The 18481-nt window shown below is 27.5% G+C and overlaps 2 protein-coding genes across 4 annotated transcripts; one reads left to right on the forward strand and one right to left on the reverse strand.

The window, feature by feature from the left end:
- The first annotated feature begins 349 nt into the window (after window positions 1-349).
- On the forward strand, window positions 350-6335 carry LOC145180962 (synapsin-3-like). The gene is made up of 11 exons (XM_090078814.1): window positions 350-2052; window positions 2888-2948; window positions 3088-3179; window positions 3313-3469; window positions 3986-4075; window positions 4152-4214; window positions 4337-4479; window positions 4586-4660; window positions 4734-4836; window positions 5016-5145; window positions 5237-6335. Exons 1-11 carry the CDS (start codon window positions 1817-1819, stop codon window positions 5479-5481), a joined length of 1395 nt encoding a protein of 464 aa, XP_089934940.1. The 5' UTR covers window positions 350-1816; the 3' UTR covers window positions 5482-6335.
- Window positions 5699-18423, reverse strand: LOC145180941 (exocyst complex component 1-like). 3 transcript variants are annotated; one of them, XM_090078810.1, is made up of 26 exons: window positions 18207-18423; window positions 17636-17763; window positions 17409-17504; window positions 15175-15244; window positions 14638-14700; window positions 13223-13353; window positions 12921-13046; window positions 12672-12773; window positions 12002-12134; window positions 11696-11805; window positions 11395-11541; window positions 11204-11294; window positions 10710-10909; window positions 10421-10522; window positions 10039-10115; window positions 8975-8995; window positions 8765-8785; window positions 8505-8585; window positions 8269-8413; window positions 8038-8124; window positions 7397-7550; window positions 7194-7214; window positions 6956-7080; window positions 6529-6651; window positions 6343-6411; window positions 5699-6116 (listed from the first exon to the last, which is right to left on the reverse strand). In XM_090078810.1, exons 1-26 carry the CDS (start codon window positions 18334-18336, stop codon window positions 5964-5966), a joined length of 2706 nt encoding a protein of 901 aa, XP_089934936.1. In that variant the 5' UTR covers window positions 18337-18423; the 3' UTR covers window positions 5699-5963. The 3 variants fall into 3 exon arrangements, with proteins under 3 accessions (XP_089934936.1, XP_089934937.1, XP_089934938.1); XM_090078811.1 differs by lacking the exon at window positions 8975-8995; XM_090078812.1 differs by lacking the exon at window positions 8765-8785 and having other exon boundaries at window positions 18207-18422.
- Window positions 18424-18481: the final 58 nt, after the last annotated feature.

Consider the following 18481-nt stretch of genomic DNA (forward strand, 5'->3'; position numbering starts at 1 on the left):
TATTGATCTTTAACGTTAAATAGAGAAAATTAAAACTATTTTATTGTTGATATAAAAAAAAAGCTACCTCGGTGGGCGGGCTTTGTAGAAACCTAAGATTAAACCCATGCCACTTTTTAAAATTACTTTTAACTTCTTTACCATGTAAAAGATCTATTATGTTTTGCAACTTCATCCTCCTGTTCCTTTTTATAAAAATAGTAAACTTCAACAATAAGAGTATCTCTTACAGAAAAACCTTTTCAAAATTCAGGTTGCTTTTTTCGTATCTGTTAATTATTTACAGATAAATTGAGCAGCTGATATCTTTGGTTGTTTGTTTAAACTTTTAACGTAACAAACTACGGTCATGAAGTAAGAAATATTTCAACAGAGTTCATTTGAATGGCTTGTAAATTACTTTTGCAGCGAATGAGATTTGAGAAAAGCTTGATTTTACTATAATAAAATAAAAATTCTTGGGAGTTTATTTCTTAGTGAGTCTCTAACTATAGTTTCTTCATAAATATAATCCATCAAGTACATATCTGCTCGAAAAAGGTAACCAAAATGTATGTAGATTTGGTATTCTTTCAAAATAGTTATTTGAAAGTTAGACTTAATATTTGATTTTTATATAACGGAGAAAAAATTTAGCAATGAAGGACTATTAAGTAAAAAATGAATTTCAAGCAAAATTTCTAAGACTCAGTTGTTTGCTTGCTTATGAAATAAGTTGTATGCTTGCTTATGAAATAACTACCATAAATGTTAGGCTGACTAATTACGAGTAAAAAGTTCAAAGCCATGCATGAGAATATTTGTTTTATGCGTTTTATGAATGATTTTAAGCCAGTTTTTGTTGCTAACAGGCATCTAATAAAAAAGTTTTTAAAAATGTGCATAACCATCTTGCTCGTTTTTTTCTAATACAGCAAAAAAAAAAAATAACTCCTCGATTAATAAAGCGTTGAATAATAAATGCAAAGAGACCTTTTCTAAGGTTTATTTCAAGAACATCTGTTCGTTTAAATTGGAACTTACGAAATTCTATCTCTCCAACGGAGAACATTGAGCTTGTGAAAACTGAAACGAACACTGCTGAATTAAAAAACCTGATTAAATTTTTTTTACTTGATACATATAAATCTATCCCCCCACCCCCACCCACACACACACACACACACGCTTTTTTTTACTGTATATATTAACTACCTATAAAAATTGGTTAGGCTCATTATGGTACAAACCATTCTTTGTAACTCACAAACCTGCCAACAAATTGGAAAAAAAGAAAGCACATTTTACAAAGAAGATGGATTGTGGATAAAAGCGATATAAAATATCTTGTATAGGTTTGAGAAAGTTATATATTTTTAAATTTATAACAAAGAAACTCAGTTATTTTGGTTACTCGACGGTTGATAAACTGATCTTGAGAAAGAATATCGATTGAAAAAAATTTTGTTAGCAACGAAATATTTCTTATAGACTATAAAAGATTTTTACAATTTATTTTGAACATGATCAAATTTAAAAAGCAATTTACATAATTTACAAAATCAATCGGCGTAAATAACTAGCATAAATAACTATCAAAAATTTACGTAACCAATTAACTAGAAAACTCTGTATTTCTTAAGGAATTTCGTGAAACATTTAAAATAAATTCCCTAACATTTATTCTTTTAAGAACGTCTGTTTTTTCCCCAATATTTCTTATGACACCTGGGTTTTTTTTATTTTTGCTTTATTCATTAATGATTAAAATATTTTTTTTCTAAATGAAAACAACAACAAAGTATTAAAAAAGTATCAATGGGATTTGCAAGAGAAAATGAGCGGAGTCGCTAATCGGTTAAAGCAAAGCATATTTGGTACGTACCGAACACTTTCTGTTGACAGCGATACAAACAACGAAGAAAAGTCGAACAAAGAAAAAAACTCACTTTTAGACAACATAATAACAAAGCTTTCAAATCACGATCGTGTTCCTCCGCCGCATTTCACTCACGCTGCTTCAGAACGTAATCAAAAAATTTTGCTGATCATTGACTCTCCTGAAAATGAATGGTACGTGTTTATTCAATTTATTTGATTTTGGACAGCAAACCTCCTAAAGAGAGTTGAACGAGTTGAAATGCCGATTTCTTACAAGTGTAACATGCCCATATTCTCCAGATTGAGTATATTATTTAGAAAAACATTTTAAATAAATATCAAAACGATGAAAAAATACGTTTTAAAAATATAGCATCTAATGTCTTTGAATGGCAATAAAACCGAATTCTCGCAATTATTAGTTACCAGTATTCTAGAATCTTGATTAAAATTATGCTTGATACTATTTTTTCACACAATTTCAAACACCTTAGATCCATAAGGCGCGTATTTGATTCTTTCTCTAAGGCATTACTTAGTATTGCTCAAAGACTTTCAAATTCTCCTTTTGTATCATGACTTCTTTTTTTAAGTTTTCTTCGCAACGTTTTCGCTAAAGTATTGCAAGTTTTTGCCGCTAACAGTCTTTTTTTTCCTCTTCTAGAAATAAGGAAAGCACATTGAAAAGATAATCTTAGATGTTTTAAAGACATAAATACTTTTGCATCACTTAAACTTACGTTAGTTCATGGATTCACCTAATGAGACTTTAAAAAAGGATTCATCTTTGTTAAACAGAAGAGCTCATTTCTTCATTAGTTTCATCCATCATTTTGTATATTTCATCAGCCCCACTGCATTAGTGGTGAAAGTATGTTCCATCAGTTTTACTTTCAATAATTTTTCAACTCGCGACGACTGTTTATTATAAGCCGTATTTTAGTCATATTGCTTTGAGTCAATGGATTTTAGAAGTAAAATGTTTTGCATTACTCTGAAATGAATTTTTTACCCTTTGTAATTTTAGGTGGAAAATATTTCGTGGTAAAAGTTTGTCTGAAGGAGCAACTGAAATTAAAATTGAGCAAGTGAGTTTGATTGACGTAACAAATTTTTTTATTTATTTGTGATGCTTTTCTTATTGTATTTTGATATCTAGCAGCTTCTAGAAGCTTCTAGTAGAAAAATCGAAGCACAAAGGCAAGAAATAAAATTTCTTGATTTTAGGCAACATTCTCCGAGCTTCAAATCTTATCATCATCAGAAAAAGGTGCTAATGTTGTTATGAAAGTTTTTAAAAATGGACAGATGGTTGCTAGGTATGAAGGTTGTTGAGTGTGCCAAACTGTTTGCAGTCATGACTTTACAATTAATACATCATTAATGATAATTTTAAAAATATTTTTAGATTTTTATTATTTAAATACGTAATTTTATTCCAATACTTTATAGAACGTTTCGACCGGATTTCGTATTGATCCGCGAGTATATTGTGGGACCGGATAAAAAAAGCAATCACAAAGATTTTTTGCTTGGGCTAATGCATGGACTTGTACCAGCTGTCAACTCGCTCTTCTCTGCTTATAACTTTTTGGATAAACCTCTTGTTGTAAGTATTTAAATACATAATAGTTACAAATTACCACTTAGGAATGGACACTACTTTTGATGGCCACGTGTGCAACTAAAAGAAGTCTAAATATTTCAGTGTTAAAGATACCAAATCGTTCTTGAAAAAAATGATAGAACGAAAGAAAATGACATATAGCTCTATTTATCGAAAAAAGCTAAACTAATTTTTTTTCTTCTTTAAAATAAAAAACATTATCACCTAATCACTTGTTTTAAATCTCTAAATACTTAAACTAAGTTTGTTTTATTCAAAAGCATTTGGAAATACCTCGTTCCTAGCACCACAACTTACTAGAAACAAGGTTAAGACAATGCTTCATATCCCGTTTATACAAACTATAAAGCAAGGTTTAATAATGGCATTAAAGGGCTTTAAATAAATTGCGCTTTATCTCTATTACAAATGGGACAAAATTGCAATTTGATATGTTAAAATGCTAAATTGGTTCAATTTGATTGGTTAAAATGTGTAGAAAAGTTCTTCTTTTTTTAGTACTCAGAACTGTTGAAAATACAACAAAATTTAGGATGCGATCAATTTCCACTCATAAAACAAACATACTATCAAAGTTTCAATGAGATGGTGAGTCGTTGTAGAAAATCTTTTTTTACTCATAAAAAATGTTTATTCCTATTAAAAGAAGATTTCTCTCCTTCAGCTCGTACCTCCATTATTACCGGTGGTTGTAAAGATAGGAAGCGTAAACAGTGGATATGGGAAGGTTCTTATTGTACATTTCCTTAGCGTTTCAAGACAAAAGTTTTAAAAACTTAAAAATTTATACACACACACAATTGTTAAAGAAATATTTCGTAATTATTTAAAAAACTATTTTTAAAAAAGGTTTGTGTTGCCAGTTCGCGTGGCTTTCAAGACGTCACAAGTATTGTCGCCATGACAAACAATTATGCGACGAGCGAACCGTTCTTGGAAGGAAAATTCGATATACGAATTCTAAAACTGGGACAGAGATATAAAGTTTTTAAGTAACAAAAATCATTTTTATTCTCCGGCTAAAAAAATTTCATAGTTAATTTTATTAAAATTTGTTCTTTTAACTTTATTCGTCTAACTGAAGATTTTATTATTCAGACGAAAATCGTTGAGCGATTCATGGAAGAGAAATACAGGCGCATCTTCTGTTGAAGAAATTGCCCTTACCGAGCGGTAACGCGTTTGCTTGCATTAGATGAACTTTTGTTTTAAAAATAAAAAAGTTCTTATGTTGTTTTTCTTTTAGATATAAACAATGGGCAGACGAATGCAGCACACTTTTTGGAGGCTTAGACATAATATGCGTGGAGGCTATTCACACGGCAGACGATAAAGAATTTATCGTGGAGGTTAACTGTAACTTACTGTGTATACGCCACACATACACACACACACACACACACACACACACACACACACACACACACACACACACACACACACACACACACGTATATATATAATAATATAATGCATATGTATAAGTATTCAATAAATATATACATATACACGCGCATCCTTTATGTAGGTGAATGATATTCCGAAGAGCATTGCCCCTGACAAAGTTGACGACGATATGAAATGCATCGCCAACGTTGTAATTAGGCGTATGGAAGCTTACTTCAAACCAAAAAGTAGTACAGTGGATAAAAACATAAGTAGTTCTTTAATTTATTAAAAATAAAAATTTATTGAAAGGTGAAGTATTGCTAAGAAAAACTAGAAAACTGTCTTACATTAATTTTTTAGCGAATGTAACAGAGCTTGTGAAATCACCGCTTACACCATGCTTTGCAGCGTCACCGAAGGCTAGCCCTCTCAAAACAGAAAATAAGCAGATGCGTCCAGGAAGTGCACCACCCCTCGAACTTTCTGGTCAATACTATTCTTCGCCTTTAGTAAATGGAAGACCCTTGGCGAATAACGATGTTAAACCGACACGGTCTAGAAAAGGTTCGATCGCAGAAATGATATTTGGTGCAGAGAAAAATTAAAATTTAAAACAAAATTTTTCCACTTCAGGATGAAATTTATGCTTTAAAGAGTTTTTTCAACTCATTTGAACAAAGTCCGGTTTTACTCTCGACTAAGAATTTTACTTTTTTAACTTTGTCGATAAACATTTGCTGCTCTTTTTATTAATCGAGATAAAAAAATGTTTTTATCTTCATATGAAAATTTATTGAGTTTAAAAAAAAAACACTTAGAATAAAAAAATATTTAGTGATATATTATAGAAGTCAAGCGATATTTCGATAAAATTTCTAAAAAAAATTCAAACGAGTAATTTCAATATTACACTAATAACAACAGCTAATGTTATTAGAAATCAAATAGAAAAAATGACACAAACGTCTCAATAAACATGCAGTTACAAAGTGACACGACAACTTCGTTTGATTTATTGACAATTTAAATCCGAAGCGAAAAATAGAGAATAGACTTTCTTGACGAAGACCCACGTGTTACCAGAAAGTTAGTGAGACTGCGCGATGTTGGAAAAGAATTCTAAAATTTCATCAATTGTCACTGGAAGCTTTATGTTTGAGTTAGGATAACATAGATTAACTAGCTCTTGGTAACGTTCATACTGCCGAACGAATGCTTCTTGCAAGTTATGCCACAATACCTACGTATAAAGGCATACAGTATTTATTACATAGGTGTGCGTGTGTAAATTTAAATTTTATCTTTAACGACGTTTTTTTATATTTCCATCTTCTTTACTCTTTTATGTAGTAAGTTTATAGACATTGAAGTAAACTTTAATTTAAGTTCATCAGATTTAGATTACCAAACCATCTGGTATATATTAGTACATTAATAAAATATAGTTTGTTTTATTAAATTTTCACCTGAGTCAATCCAGTTTCGGTGACGTACTTTTCGATTTTTCTATAAAGCACTTCTAAGCCTTTTTTGACCTTTGACGAGAAAGAAAACCGTTTAATGAAAAGAATGAATGGAGACAGAGCAAACCTTACGAATTAAAGTTATTGGGTTCAGCTTGTGAGCGTCTTAATTGCTAAACATGTGCTAACCTCTTTCGGCGGATACTCTTTTATAACGTTTTTTAGTTCCTGCTGATTTAATGCAATTTGGTAGCCGATATCTTCCACTCTGACACCAGAGTTGATGCAGGACTCTACCCCTTGGAAAAATCTCTAAAAGAGAACATACAAAGTAATAACATAAATATTTTACAGAGAGCTTTCGCACACAAAAAAAAAAATTACAGCCCTCTAACTGTTTATTTAGAAGGTAATCTTCTTACAAACTTCTGTTGGGCTTAAATTCTGTTATCCTTCATATAAATTTTAACATAAGACTTTATCAATAGATCATGCAAATGGAGGCAATTAACTATATGAATAATAAAGCTGCAAGCCGTAATTAAAAAAAAAAGGAAAGAAAGAGCTTTCAAAAACTAATTAAGAAGACATTGAAAAGTAGAATAAATTTAAGTACACTCATTCTATCCAAAGGTCGACCAAGTCTTGTTGCAATATATTGATGCATGACCTCATAATACTTTTGTTCGACTCCCTTTTTATCATTGTCTAAATTGGTATTCTTTAATCCTCTTATCATACCTGATTTAAATTAGAGAAATGAAGTATCATCGTTTGATGATCATTACTTTGAACAGATTAAAATGGCAAACAATTAAAAATGGTGAACAACTAACCAAAATAAATTTACTTACCATGCAGATAATGGTAATTTTCTAAAAAACAGAATACAAATAATGTTTAATAAGAAATTTAAAAGAGTTTAAATTTTTGGACTTGAGCGGAATGATCAAAGAATTAGTAATATATGTGTTGAAGTTATCATGCTTTTTTTAAAAAAAGAAGAAAGGAGAGAAAAGCCTACTTTTTTATAGCAAAATAAAATTAGAAATCTTACCAAACATTACAATTTCAGGTGGAGGCTTATCATTGGTTTCTGCAACTAAATAAATCTTATCTACTAATACACTAATGAGCTTTTGATAAGCTTTGTCAATTTCACCACGTCTTTCAGAACCACGAAAGATACTTTCAGAAGACTTGAAAAATTGCTTAAAAAAACAAACACTCATAAGAACACAACTATTATAGAAAACTAAATATTCAACATTTTACAAATTAAAATTCATTGCAAAAAAGATAATTAGCACAGTTTTGTAGAGCAAAAAGAGCTCTATTGAATAAATATTATACACTTTGTCAAACAGCAAAAAATCATTGTAAAACAAAAATATAAAAACACTATGAACTTTATCCCCAACCTAATACTAATGTTGGGTAATATGAGTGACAAAACAGCTATAAGGCATTATGATTTACTACTAAGTAACTGGGTAAAAAACCTAGGAATAGTCAGAATTACTGCATAGTATGCATTAAGACATTTGATACAGCACATTTGAAGTGTATATAAATTCTCTAATAAATTTTAATTTAGATTTTTTTAAAAGCTACATGAATAAATGTGTGAAAATAGCTCTTAAAAAATTTTTTTATTCACAATCATTTCAACTATTGTAACATAAGGCTCATACTAACTTCAACAATTATAACATCAGTAAGAATTCCTGAACGCTTCTTTTTTGTCACCTTGTTTCCTTCTTTTATTTTTTCACAAAGTGAATCCTAAAAATAAACATGAAATATTTAAGTAAATGTTTAGATAAACAAACACTTATGCCAAATGCAACAACCAAAAAAAACAAAACAAAACAATAAAGAACAAAAATTTTAATTCAAAGTAAAACAGATGCACAAACATTTCTATACCACATATTTGTCAAATAGTCTCTTTGTGAAAACAAGCCAGCTTCCAAATAGTGTTCCTAGAAAAGTAGGAGGCGCACCAGTTGTTTGGCTAGTGACCAAATGTGTTGCTTGATTTTGTATACGATACATCATGTAAAGGATATGCCTAAAACAGTAATAGTTATGAATTTGGTTAACAAAACATTATTTTATTGATTTAACTGTGTGTATGTATGCATATATATAAGAACACTTACAGAGGATGAAGGCTCTCTCCGAATAAAATGAAATTTTGAACCTGTTGATCCATGAATGAAAACATGTTTTTCATCATATCTCTGTAATGTATTTTTAATACAAGAAAATTTTAAACGCACAACACAAAAAAACCAAAGCAAGAAAAAAACAAAATAAAATTTTTTACTTTAATAGCTATTATTTTTATTATTAAAAAGTAAGTGAATATTAAGTGATGTTAATTTTTATTCAAAATCAATAGGTAAACTTATTCTCATACCGTACTTCATCAACAACTTTCCTAGAAAGATATAAGAGTTAGTATAAAATATATTAATGGTTACATTAGTGAAGAAATTGTGACACTTCTGTACTTAATAAAAGTATTTGTTAAAATTCAAAAGTGCTTTAGTATTACAGTAATATTTAGTTAATGTAATTGTTAGTAATTTTACGTAGATGTTTTAATGTGCATGAGAGTTGTGCATACCTAACACTTTCGTCATTGTGGCTAAAAAATAAAATAAAAATCAGTGCGTTAAAAAATGAATCTAAGGATGTTTATAGAACCCGTTTGAGTAAAAAGTACATTTGCTTAAAATCATAAAAAATGTCAAAGATATGTAACAGAAATTTCAAAAAACTGTATTGTAATTGAGTGCAACGTAAAACATATTATAAGAAACAAAAAAAAAAAGTAATAAAATAACATTATAAATACAAATCATAGAGGAAGACAGGGCAAGATGACAAACAGCTGAGATTACAGTCTACACATACCTGCAAAAACTGAACTGTAAATAAAAACTGACTGTAATTGGTAGTAAAGTAGAATTTAAATAGTATAGCTACCAATGCCTCTAACTACCACTAGGTGTAAACTGAACAATGGAAAACATCAAGTAGCTCTTGTATTTGGAGTGCCAGAAGCAACTTCTGATCACTTTACAATCAGCGATTTAAGATTACTATATAAATTTTCAATTAAAAGAAAAAGGAAAAGAGAAGAATGTTAAAGATTCTAAAAAATGCTCATTTATGACAATTCTTATGAAAATATAAAGTTTCTAGTATGTTATAGCATATAATAGAAGGATCAGTCATCCATATGTAATAAAAAAAAAGGGGAATATTTAAGATGAATGATTTATATAATCAATTGAATATTATTGAAAAGCAATTATAAATAGGTTCTCTCTTCTATGATAGCCTTACAATCAATCTAAGAGATTATGGAGAATGCTTCTAGCTTCCAAATGCTATAGTTACTACCTTTTTTGGGACAGTTTGATTTCAAAATTTTGTGTGACTGTTTCTTACAAAAAGTTAAAGTAGTGAAAGTTATAGGGTGAAAAAAAACATTTTTAATTAGGTGTGTCATCTTCCCCTGTTTCCCTAAATTAACAAATAAATTATATACAATTATACATAAGGGATATATAAAAAAAATGTTTAAGTTAAGAAATATACTTCTACATAACATTTTCATACTTTTAAAAAAAGAATAGGAGAAAAAAATCAGAGATCTTAGAGGTTTCAGCCTAAGTCACTTACTTTCTTGCATCAGACTTAGTTCTACTTAACATTCCACCATCTGTAAGATCATCAGTTAAAAGATTGGTTGTGGCTTGCTATAGAAAAATATAGAAAATTTCACAATAATTTGCAAAACAGCTTAAAATTTGACATGATTTGATTTAATTTTTCATGAATCATCTATATATCTAAAAATAGGTACAAAATTGCAATCATCATGTTTTTTCTTGTATATTTTTTTATAAACACTCAGCAACTTTCTATTAAAAGCTAAATATTTTTTTCTTCTTATAACAGGTAATTGAAATCAATTTTTCAGATTTTTAATGAATTTTTAAAAGCTTGTCTCCATTCAATTAAACTCAAAATGTTTAAACTTAAAACAAAAGATTTAATTTACATCTTGACTGTCGCCTGGGTAGCGAAGATGGAAAAATGTACTGCAAAAATCTTGTTCTGCAGATACATAAGGTTCAATTTCAGACAAAACAACATCAAACACCTGTAAAAAATAATTACTACTATATAAACAGAGTTAACACTGTTCAAGTTTCTATAACATATAAAAACAATAGGCTATTCATCAAGCAACCACAAACTCATGATCTTGCAAGAAATATTTGAATCAGATTTTTAAAAAAGGAATTTGGAAATATGGATTTAAAAAAATCTAAATAACTATACCAAACCTGGTCAAATTGAGTCACATTATTTCCCCCAATAAATGCTGATGATGCTGAAGATTCTGCAGAAACTGAAGAATCTACTGATTCTATTGAATTTGACCTCTTTATTTTGCCTTCCTTTTTGAATCGGTACAAGGAGGTTTTACTTTTGCCTGTGCTTTCATAACTTGACATACTTGTTAAAGAAAAGCCAGATTTTGAACCTGCATAAAAAAACAACCTGTATAAAAACCTGCATAAAAAACATTTACAAAAACAAAATGAAATACTCAAACATCTTTAAAAAATGTTTTAAATTTAGATTAAAAAATTATAAAACAAGATGATTATGGAAACAGCTTAAAAAACAATATAGTAATATAAAACAGCTAGAATAATGATCAGAAGATTGTAAGAATTGATAGGTAAGGGAAATGTTGTTTCTGCTATTCTTCTTCACTCTAAATTTCATTTTTATATACTAAACTAATCCTTTTCATTAAGATTTTTGTTACTACCTTTAACTTTCATTGAAGCTTTCATTTTAGCATATCCAAGATAATCAGTAAATTCCTTTTCAAATGTTTTTGAAAAAGCTTCTTCATAGTGCTAATGAAAAATAAAAACAACTATTTAAGATTGTTAAAATTGCTATGGTAATCATGAGGTAATTTTTAAAACATCCTTTAAAGCAACAAAAATAGCATACTGCTTTTATTTCAAGATATTTTGCATTATCAAGATCTTTTAGCCACTTCATGAGTTCTATATATGGCTGGAAATCTTCATGAACAGAATCATGAGCAGGTATTGAAAGGTCATTGTTTGGCTTGTATGACGCTTGGTCAATATTACTCTAAATATATGGAATTTAATTTGTTCCAATAAATTAGGAAGTAAAATAAATCATAAAGCAAACTTAATTGGATGTCCATGAAAAAGTGTTACAAACATGATTTTTTGAAAATGAATTTCATTTTCAAAAAAAATAAAAATAAAAAAAAGCTTACATGTTGTAAAATGAATTTATCAAGATGATCATAAAACCGCTGAGCAAACTGAGATTTTAATTTCATTACTTCTGCAAGTTGGTCTTGAACTGCTCGCAATTCTGTGATACCTAACAAATATAATCAACATTTTAAGTGTATTTTCTTTAAGTAATTCAATTGAAATACTAAATTATCATTTAAATTAAGTAAACAAATTTGAAGTAAATTAAACCATTCATTGTTTATCAATGAAGTCAATCTATAAAAAAACAATTTGCTATTATCCAAGGCTAGCAAACTAAAGAAAAATTTCTATTGTTTTACCAGGATTAAATGGTGTATGAAATGCATCTAACAATATTTTTGCAGCTGAGATACATTCTGCAATTCCCAAAGAATTATACAAATCTCCTTCTTGCAAAGCACGAATATGTCTCTGAGAGATATCTAGTCTACCCTAAAAATAAAAACACTACAAAAGAAAATCATAATAATAATAATAATAATAATAATAATAATAATAATAATAATAATAATAATAATAATAATAATAATAATAATAATAATAATAATAATAATAATAATAATAATAATAATAATAATAATAATAATAATAATAATGATAATAATAATAATAATAATAATAATAATAATAATAATAATAATAATAATAATAATAATAATAAAAATAATAATAATAATAATAATAATAATAATAATAATAATAATAACAATAATAATAATAATAACAATAATAATAATAACAATAATAATAATAATAACAATAATAGTAATAACAATATTAGTAATAATAGTAATAATAATAGTAATAATAATGATAATAATATAAGTTAATAATAATAATAGCATTATTATTATTATTCATTATATCCCAGTCAAACACTATTATCATTATTAAAATTAAATTACTCAAGCTATAAAATTATAGATGGCAAAAAATTAACAAGCGATAAATTTGTACATAAAAACATACAACGATATATTTAATCTCCTCTAAAAGCTGTTTGTTACTTGATCTTTCAACTTCCATGCGATTGTCTTTAAATTCCATCTGTCCCATTTGGTCACTCACTTTCTATATTCATGTAAAATTATTTGTGTAATAGATTCAAGTTTTATTACAGCACTTTTACTATTTATAAAATTGGACAAATAAAAATGAACAGCCTGCAAAAATACCAAGAAAAACTTTATATATTTATTTATTTTTTATCTGCTTTACCTGCAGACAATGATCATACAGTTGTAACCTCTTATCAAGTATGTTTAACTCATCTGCACTTTTATCAATCAAAGATAATAAATCTTTAGCTTGCTGCTCAGAGCCCATCAGTGATGTTATATTAATCTAAATTTTCATGTGAAAAAAAATGAAATAAAGGATATAAATGATTTTAAAAATTATGAAAGCATCTTTGTATATTTTGTCACTTAAAGCTCTAAATTTTGAAGCATTTAAAATTGGTTATGGAAATGTTACATTACATTACATACATTGTTTTATAAAATTAAATTTATCCTTACATATTCAAGTTGCTGTAACTCTGTTGATAGCTTATCAGTAAAAATCTCAACTTTAGTAAGCGCACCTTCAAATTGATCCAATATTTTGTTAAGATCATTCTCTTCTTTTGGTGTGAGTTTTTGGTAGTCATCTAAGAATAATGTAATCAATATTCTGCAGTTGGGCAATTTCAAGGGTCATTTTCAATATTTTTAGATTTTGGATAATTCATTCATAGTATAAGTCATGTAGCATAACTCATATATAGCAATAGCCATAATAGCCATATATAGCCAACTAAAATAGTATATAGCATAAGTCATTAGCATAGATTATGTATAGTCATGATGTTAACTAAAATTAAAAACTTTTGACTGTTTGTCCAGAATTAGAAAAGGTCTGTAGTGGTTTATGGTTCTGGTACTTAAGGCCATTTGGGTCTATGGAAGAGATCAATAAAATTAAAATATGATACTTCAGATAAAGATAGAAGTAGATCATTAATTGCATATATATGTTAATGCAGCAAAGCTCAACCTATGATTTTAACTTCAGTGCACTTCATTTGTTCTGTTTTCAAATTTTCTGCATTTGAAAATTCAAAAAGTATATATGTAACCTTCTATAATAAGTGAAATACAAAAAGACAATTCTCTGATGAATTTGTTAATTTAATTTTGGACTTGAACTTGCAGTAAATCTTCTCCTTAGTAAATCTTCTTCTACCTTAAGAGGCTACAAAGTGCAATGAATTTTCGCACATCATTTTCCTTACATTTGTCAAAAGCCTGCTTACTTATAACAGAGTTCTGTTGAAGAATTGTTGATAAGTGGTGTGAAATTACTCTATTTCAGAGTTAAGGGTTGGTATAGGACTAACTCTTCCCCTAAATTGTAGCCCTGACTAATTCAATTTTAAAAAAGTAGAGCTATGATTGTAGAGAAAAGTAGAGATATGATTGATACATATTTCAGTTATTCACACATATTTTATGATGCTAAACTCAATATCTACTTTATTACTCTTGAAAAAAAAGGAACACTAAATTAGCTAGAGAAATTAGGAAGCTCTTTGTATCACACTGAAACAGAACATATATATGCTAGGTAAAGCCCTGATAGCATAAATTGTATATAACAAAAATCAAATCATTTATTTATATATATATATATATATATATATATATATATATATATATATATATATATATATATATATATATAAAACATAAACTATAGTTCATAGCTAAGTTCTATATAGTAAAAGTCATATATAGCATAATTTGCAGATTTAATAGTATAAGCATGTGTATCTTGCAGATTTAATAGTATAAGCATTATTGTGTATCTTACTTAGGGAGTAGTACCAAAAATGAGTAATAATAAAGCTTTTAGTTAATACAATTAAATCTTATGCAAAAGTATTAAATGAAACCTTGAGATTCTTGATTTTGCTGTATGCCTTTTAAAACACTGGCTTGAAATGCATCAGTAGGCTCTAAACAAAAATTCATTTTTTTTTGTAAAAAATTACTTAACAACAACATGCATTACTTGATCTATCAAAAATAATTGTTATCAACTTTATATATGACATTTTTTTTAATAATTAAATTTAAAAAATTTAATGAAAAGATGGAGGTAGTGTAAACAGTCATTTATAACAAAACTGAATCCAGAACTGAAAAAAAAACTGATACCAAAACAAAAAATTGTTATCATTTGAACACTAAAAAATTTATGGATAGTTACAGATGCAATTGGAGGCCAAAAAATGTATTAAGTGTTAAGATACTTAGGGATCTTGCAGCATTAAAATTTTGAAAAACTAAAATTTTCTGGGCTACCGTAAAGATATTAAAGATAAAGATATTATAAAAGAAAACAAAGGAAATCTTATGTGAAATTGTGTGAAAGTCAATCTATAGGCTAGCTAGCTGATTTAGCAAAAATACTAATAAAAAATTATTACCTGCATCAAAAATGTGCTGACTGACATTTTGAAACTTTGGTTTTGATTCTCCACCATAACGACGAACAAGCTGAATAAACAAATAAATCAATGTGTTTTAAACTCAACAGCATGCAAACTAAACATGCAAAATAAACTAAAAAGTAGTTAGAGTGCATACAATCTTAAAACAACATGCTTAAAGAGATGCTTGATCACTAACTGCCATGTATTAAACAAAAAGTTAAGGGAAAATTTCAAAAAAAGTTAAATTTAAAAAGTGTAAAATACTGCAATTGTATGCTCTTTAAGGGAACTTCATGATGTATTCAAACTTGCAGAAAATTTATAATTTTCCCAGAAAAAGAAGCTTAGGCTTACAAAATACAATATCAAGAGCTTTTACTAATATACTTATAGTAAGTTATTTGTACAAAACTATAAAGTTTGTTCAAATATATTAAAAAATAACTTTTAGAGGAAAGTCTGTTTTCTTTATATTATGAAAGTACTCTCTTTTAAACTAACACATGCATACTTAATTACAATGAAAAATTTCAACCAATACTTCTTTAAAAAGATACAATTTTTAATAAACTTGATTACTCTTTCTACCCAGCCAATTACCATTTCAAACAAAAATAAAATTAAATTTGGTTTGTAGTTTGGCTAAAAAAAAGCAATAACTCAATATTTTATTTCTTCTAATTGCTTATTAGACATTAGTTAGGATAATAACTCTGAAAAGATGATATTTTATAAATGATAAAGGAGAAAACTTGATATATATTAACTAAAAGTTGAATTTGGTCATACTATTACTTTGATCTAGCAGCCCATTCCAACAAGACTTCTTTACAACATGACATTAAAAAAATTTTTACTTTTTAATTTTTGTCTTCACATTAAACATTTATTTTCCCTATTTCTTTAAAACACTTTTAAACTTAAAATTATGTTAATAATTATATTAAATTATATCAATTAATTAGAAATTATAATAAATTATATTAATTTTTGAGCTGTTTAGTTCAGTAGTAATTCATGACTTGTTCTATCTGACTTTAACATTTTTAACAATTTTTTCAATGTTTTTAAAGTTAAGTTTTATTTAATTCTAAGTTTTGTAAATTTAACATAAAATTTATCAGACTTCAATGAAGTTAGACAAAAATTAAAAAGCAATTAATTATGAAGCCACATAATTATTATTACATTATTACTTATTCGTTGATAATTTTTTTTGTGTGAATACTTAAAAAAGGTTTAGAGGAAAAGCTATTCAATTGTTATTTGAATAACATTCAAATAACTAAGGTTCAAATATTCTTCAATGAAAACTATTTGAAATACAAGCTCTACAATTATAATAATAGAAGAACTGTTTGCAGTTGTCTTCATCATTTTTTATTCATTATCAAACATTTAGTCAGCAACATATTTCTCACAACAAATAATTCCAGAAGTCTGTTTTTTTGTTGTTTTTTTTAATTGTACTGTTTTTCTTTGAAGAGAGTCAAACAACCCAAAAAAAAAAAAATTATAATCATGCTCACTGCTGGATCATTAGTATGAATAATTAGGTTTCATCAAGTATCTCTACATTTTATGAGATAGTGGAGACAGGAATCAACACCACCATTTGGTGAGAAAAGTAATACCACAAGGCTTTAGTTGATTTTAAGAAAAATCATTTTTTAAACCATTCAATAAATTATTTAGAAAAAACTCGTATTAATTTAGACAAATGGGAAACAAAAACAGTTATTGATTTTGAGCATTTGCATATATTAAACATGTACAGGATTTTTAAGTACTTTTATAAAGAATTGTATAAAGGAAAAAAAACCTTAAAGTATAAGAGTAAAAATAATCTGATTTTTAATTCGGTGCTCCTAATTTGCCAAGAAACAGATTCTTGGTAACATAAAGTAATTTTTTTTGACATGTGCAATTTATTTTTTGGTCATACTGTTTTGATTTTTTTACTCCAAACTTTTAGTTAGTCAATGACTTCAAATTTAAGATTTTAAATCAATTTATAATTTAGATTACAAATAATGAACATATAACTTTACAACAGCTAAAGTTTTTTATTTTAAACACTTTTAAGCAAATAGAATAAAAGAAAGAAAAATTAGATCATCATTACTTGCTCTCAAACACTGAAACATAAAATCATTAGAATATGCAGAACTTAGAGAAGTGGGAATATTGACAACATTTGGGAAATAGGCAATGATAACATAACATACAATCCAAAGAGTTTCAATAAATTGATTTCTATCAATTGTCCGACTAGCAACCCATTTGTATACTTTTTCAAAGTGTAAATCAAACTCTAATGATTCCTGAAATTAAAAAATCAAACAAAAAAAACATAATTTAAAAAAAAAAAAAAAGTGAAAATTTATTCTTTATTTCAAAGCAACAACAAATTATAAAAAACTAAGATAATATGCTTTTAGAACATTCCCTTTACCGTTTGATTAAACTTTCCATCCACAACTTTTAAATCACTTAAGTTCCAGCAGATTTTCTTTTTAAAAACTTCTTTTTCAGACTTCTCTACTTTGTATATTCTAACTTGGAAAGGTTTTTCTTTAGTAACTAAGAAAATAAAAATACTATTTATATGCAAACTTTAACTTAAAACTTAAAATCAAATTATTCTATTTTTAACTTAATCAAACCAATTGGGTTAAAAAAATGCTCAAACAACGACAGCATAAGAGTAAATTTTATGAATAAAAGGCAGTGTGTAAAAAATGTTTAGATGCAGATGATTTAATACATTTTGTTTGCATTTAATAGGAAAAATACAAAGTATCCTGCATACTTGTGTCTAAGGGCTATTAAAGTACTAGTGCTATATTTAGGCCAACCATTATGGTTTCATTTATACATATTGCCAATTTGTTTTAACTTTATAACTGTGCTAATACTTGTTGACAGTATTAGCACAGTTATAAAGTTAAAACACATTTATTGTAGTTCACTCATGTTGTTGCTTTAGTAAAAAAACGTAAACAAATACGCCTATGCAATATTACCTGCAGCGCATAGAAATGTTGTTTTTTTCTTTTTACCAGCTCCTACTTTTGCAACATTTACTACAGAGTATAATGCTTCATCGCTTGGTCTGAATAAGTCTTGTTGAAGGTTGTGTTTTATCGCAGCCATTTGTTTTGATTTATTTTTTGCGTACCTTCATTTGATTCTGCAAATTAAACCTTTCACTCAATTTTTCTCATAAGATCTAAATATTCGAAGGGCTCATTAGAGGTATTACATCTTTTATATATTAGATTATTCATGACTCTTAATT

The sequence above is a fragment of the Hydra viridissima genome, unplaced genomic scaffold (assembly GCF_058129835.1).
Source record: "Hydra viridissima isolate aposymbiotic clone 2 unplaced genomic scaffold, HvirCarnegie_v1 scaffold_2, whole genome shotgun sequence".
Lineage (NCBI taxonomy): Eukaryota > Metazoa > Cnidaria > Hydrozoa > Anthoathecata > Hydridae > Hydra > Hydra viridissima.